The sequence below is a fragment of the Odontomachus brunneus genome, unplaced genomic scaffold, assembly GCF_010583005.1.
Source record: "Odontomachus brunneus isolate Ranch 3 - 2012 unplaced genomic scaffold, Obru_v1 Obru_scaffold_172, whole genome shotgun sequence".
NCBI lineage: Eukaryota > Metazoa > Arthropoda > Insecta > Hymenoptera > Formicidae > Odontomachus > Odontomachus brunneus.
Genome location: NW_022639622.1, coordinates 240,969 through 246,437, shown reverse-complemented (window position 1 = coordinate 246,437; position 5,469 = coordinate 240,969). Strand labels below are relative to the sequence as shown.

Here is a 5,469-nt window from a genome sequence, read left to right as displayed (position 1 = left end):
ACCTCTAGAAAAGATAGACTTTCGTAGGCTATTAACCTTCGCTATTGAACTATATTTTATAAAAGTGAGACATTTTGTGTCAGTTGTTCAATGGCTTCCTCCACAGTTTAGACACTTCTCCTTTGCTGTGCATGAATTCACTTTAGAGGATCGATGTTCTTCTGCACAAGTTAGACATTTTTAAGTTCTCTCGCAAAATTTCTTAAAATGTCCTATCTGATCACATTTGTAGCACAACCGGATTGACGAAACGTATAGTTGAAGTGGGTTTATTGTCCTTAAAATGTTAATTATCTCGGGAAGATTTTTATCACGAAATTCCAGACCTACGGACTAGGCCTCGACTCTTTTCCTTGAGACTTTATCCCAACTATTCAATCTGAAGATTTTAGAGATCATTATATTTGTGTTTTCTTCTTCAATGATCTCTTTTAGTCCTCCTAATGACATGCTCTCTAGAATTTCTTTAATTATTCCTCTTCGAATTAACTTAAAATGGGGATTAAAGACAATTAATCTCATCTCCTGTAGAAAAGTATTTCTTAAAGCTGCATTTGATAAAGTCTTCGATTTAAACGTCACTCTCCAGATATTGAATGAATAACTTACAATATGGTGTCGAATTTAATATTAATAGAATTCAGCTTTTTTTATATTAATCCTTATTGTGCACCCTTCAGTAGAATCACATAATGGGCATACTGGGGTCTTTCGCGACTCCAGCTACAAAAATGTTTGCTGCAATAAAATTATTCGCTTTTTTTATTTGAAAAAATTCTAGGATATATTTCAAACATCTTTTTATATGACGTAATTATTTTCCAGACGAAATTTGATTTTAAATGAAGAAAAAAATTAGAAATCCCAAAAACGCGAAAAATGATTTGCTTCAAAATGACACAATTTTTGACATTTCAAGGTAAAATTTTAAGAAATTACTCTCAAGACTTACCTCTTTAAGAAAAAAATTAGTACAATAGCAGGATTTTCAAAAAAGGTATTTATTTTGAATAAATTAGGATTTTTGTGAAAAAAGCAAACAGTTTTTCAAAATATATAGATTTATTTTATTATATTATATTTTATTTTTTATTTTATAAATTTACTTTATTTTACTTATTTTTTCTGGGGTCTATTAGATCCCACAGTGCACAATAAAGATTAATAGTGGCATAGAATTTTTATCATTTCCATTTCCTGATACTAAAGTGCACTATAAACGGCGAGTGTTATCTAGGAAGAGGAGAGTGTCGTGAGCGTGGAGCGTCAAGTAGCTCAGTGGTTTAGAGCAGTCGTCCGGCAAGCGAAAGACCCGGGTTCGAGTCCCGGCCTAGCAGGACCGCACTCTCGATATTTTTCTCTTTCTGGAACGAAAAAGATACGCAGATCTCGAACGCACTGCGTCCCGCCGCCACCTAGTATGCCCTCCTCCTTCATCACATTTATTTTGTTTGATTGTATCCTTATTCTCTTCATATGTTAGTTCAGTTTGCTTCATTTTACTATCTTTCCTTCGTCTTTAATCTTCTTGTTTAGTTTTTTATATTTTCTTCAATTCAGGATTCTTTATCTTACACATTTTTTTCTTTGTTTGTTTTAATCACTGTTGAATTCTTTTGGTATTTTCTTCTGATGACTCCTCTTCTGTTGTTGAACATATTTGTTTCCTCTCATGCTGCTCTTCTACGCAGAGGTGCCACATGTAGGACGTAGTAAGCGTGACTACAATGCGTGAAGCGCAGCGCACACAAGCGAAGAACAGTGGACTGCTCGTCACGAACTATAGCGCTGCTAAAGCGCCGAGTGCTATAATTTGTGACGAGCAGTTCACACGTACACGATCCTTCGCTTGTGTACGCTATGCCGCATGCACTATAATCACACTGACTGTGTCCTACATGTGGCACCTCTGCTTCCACATCCATTTTTATTATTGTTTTCATTTTTGCTCATGGATATATGATTCTCCTCTCAAAAACTTCTCCAAATCTCTTCTAATATCCCTAAGTGTTGGGGAGAGCTCCATGTCCTCTCCCGGAGCGAAAACATCCGAGAAAAGTTATATTTTGCCGACTACTGGCTTAATGTCTCACACTCTAAGACTTAGTCTCTTCGACTTTTGATAACTCAAATTTTCTCCGAATTTTCTCACTATCTTCTCACTACCTCAGTATCTCAATTCTCTCACTACCTCAATTCCTCGTTCTCACGCGCGATATGGTAGTCGAATTACAGCGATGTCCTTTGCCGTTGTATATTAGGTTAAGTTGAACAAAAAAATCCTCTACTATTTTGCAAATGATCACATAGATTTTTAAATATTAATTAAAGAATATTTGAGCATTTACCGCGCACAATCATGTAACCATTTCTTTTTCATTAGTAACAAAAAATCCACGTGGTTATTTGCAAAATAATAAAGGACTTTTTTGTTCAATTTAACTTAATATAAAAACATATATCGCTATTACAACTCATGTGCCATATCTTGCGTGACAACTTACCAATCTTCTTTAATTAATATCTCGACTATTATTACGAATATCGCAAAACCGTATATGACTTTCATGTTCATCTCAATCCGTTCATCAATTATTTTTATGTATAAACATAATTTTTCATTATGATGTTTTTGATTTTCCAATATAATATCCATGCTTTTCATGCAAGAAGTATAGTACACCTACAAATATGAATTTCTATATTTAAACGAAATAACGACTACGTTGAACATATCCATTTAGGCTGAAAACAGGTTCAGTTTAGCATTTTACGCATTAAGAAATAATTTTTGATAATTTATAATGAAATCCAGACCGAAATATCGTAGCTTATCGATCCTCTTCGTTTCGTCCATTTTATGGTCCTTGAAATTCGAATCGAACTGTATGGCAAACGATACTACATGATGGGACATTAATTATCTCAGAAAAAATTTCAAATGAACATAAGATTAGTTTTAAAAATATGGGAAGTCAAAGGCTGTGTTCCAAAATTCACTACCAGCACTAAAAAACTATAGTTTATGTTACATATATTATAGATTTTCAACGCTATCAATAATTTTTGAACACAGCCAAAATAGCTAAATTTCCAATATTGTCTAAGCATAATAGATACAAAAAGAAAGTTAAATTTTCTCTATTGACAATAGAATTTTTATTAGAATTAGTCAAAATTGTGATTAATCATCTGATTACCGTACCGTACTAAAAATCCGACCTTTTCACCCTTGGTGCTTAATTATTAAAGGAATAAAATTATCTCTAGAAAAGTTTTTATTGAATTTCTTGAAAACGGATACGAAAAAATGTTTACGATAAAAGTTATTTATCTTGAAATTCTACACAAAAAATGTCTGTTTCATTTTTTGTAGAACTAACTTTTTGATCGAAAATCATATCTGAAGAAAAATAATATCTAAAAATAGTTTCTGAAAAGTAACGTTAATACGAGCAGTAGTTTGGATATGTTTATTTTATGTAGAAGAAAACCGTAATTTAATTAGTATTATCTGCATAAACATTTATTATTTATCTCGACGAAATTAACAATATAACTATATTTAATGACATTGAAATTGAAGCTCAATGTGTATTATGTATATTCCAGTTTGAATATCGTGTATGTATGCGCTCGAAATAAGGTATGTAACTTGTATGCGGCACGGGAATCTCATTCCTACTCATCAAAATCAATATAAATATTCAAAAAATTAACTTTAAAAGTCTTAAGCTCCGTACACTGCAAAAACTGCTAATTATAAGTGTTGAAGTTAGCGACACTAGCTATAAATTTCTAGCTCTTAAAAATTAAATATCTCAAGATATTTTAAATATTACATGCGGTGTAAATATCGCAATTCGTAATACTTAAGATAACTAAAATATCTTTATTTTATATTTAATTATATCTTAAAATATACTTCAAAAGTATATCGTTAATATCGTATTAATAGTTCCTTAAGGAGATTCCCTATATTTTTAAAAACTATATTTAGACGCGATTTTCAGCTAAAAGGTTAGTCCTGCTAAAAATGAAACAAATCTTTTTTATATAAAATTAAAAAAAAACAACTATTTAAAAAAACAACTTTTATTATGAACATTTTTTCATATCTATATTCGTTTTCGAGAAATTCAGCAAAAACTTCTTTTAAGGTAGTTTCACCTCTTTAAAAAAAAAAAAATTAAACAATAGGAGTAGATCGGACTTTTAGTACTGTGGTCAGAGAACTATTCTGATTAACTCAAGTAAAAATTCTACTGCTATTAAATAAGTTTTAACTTTCTTTTTATGTTATTATACTTGGATAATATTGGGAATTTGGCTATTTTGACTTCCCGTATCTTCAAACTATCCCTATATTTAACTTAAAATTTTTTGGTATTAATGTACCATCATATCGTTTACCATACAATTTGATTTGAATTTTAAGGTCTAAAAAATGGCGAAAAAATGTGTTTTTGATCACTTTCTATATTAAAAAAAAAAACTCATATATTTCATTAAAAAAATAAAAGTTGACCTTGATAGGGTATTATAAAATCACATTTTAAGGTTAAATAAATATTACCATAATTTTTCTCTCGCGTAATTTCATATATTTTATTTGAAACATTTTTAATAAATCTCTTAGCTTTCATAATATCAAAATAAGAAAGTTAAATTAGAACACCTGTTGTATGTGATTAAATAATAGAAATAGCAAACTATTTAAAATAATGTATGAAACATATAGTTTTAGGACATCAATACACAGTAAAGCTATAGAGAACACATATCAATCAATACCTGCTAGCCTGACATACAAGGAATTAGATTCTTATAGTTACGAAGAATCTGACACATCAGTTGCTTCCGGAATTTATGAAGAAATTATGGACAATGCATATTCTGCTAAATCAAGAACCAATACTTCAAATGTTTATGAGGATACAGATGAAATTCTATGTAATGTACATATAAAACCTCCACCGCTGCCACCACGGCAGAGGCAAAAACCGGAGCACATAAAGAAAGTTAGGTATGACTAATATAGTTAAATGTTACTTTAACATATTTATGGTTAAATGTAACTTAAATATATTTGTATAGATACTTTTTTTCTTAAAAAAGGTACGTGATTAGTATAAGTTTGGAAAAATTTAAAATAACTTAAGATTGGTACTCTTTCTTTGGTAAATGTTTACCTTTACACAGCCAGCTTCAAATGATTTCCGAGTAACCTTGATATTGACCTTGACCTCCACGGAGGTCAATACTATTGACCTTTATCGGCGTTTATTGTTTGTTAAAAAGTTATTAGCCAAAAAAGTTTAAGAGGTTGAATGTAATTTTTGCACACAATGTATATAGAAATACGGCAATATTTACGCATCTTCTATAGTTTCCGTAATATTAATAAAAAAGATAACACATACATACACTACTTACCTGCACAGCGCGCTCGCCCCCCCCCCCCCCCCC

General features: G+C 30.9%; 1 protein-coding gene across 1 annotated transcript in view; it reads left to right on the top strand.

The window, feature by feature from the left end:
- LOC116851340 overlaps window positions 1–5,469 on the top strand; it is a 20,014-nt gene that overhangs the window by 11,464 nt on the left and 3,081 nt on the right. The window contains exon 4 of the mRNA XM_032830657.1: window positions 4,742–5,026. Within this exon, the coding sequence (XP_032686548.1) occupies window positions 4,742–5,026 (285 nt within the window). The remainder of the gene's footprint in view (window positions 1–4,741; window positions 5,027–5,469) is intronic.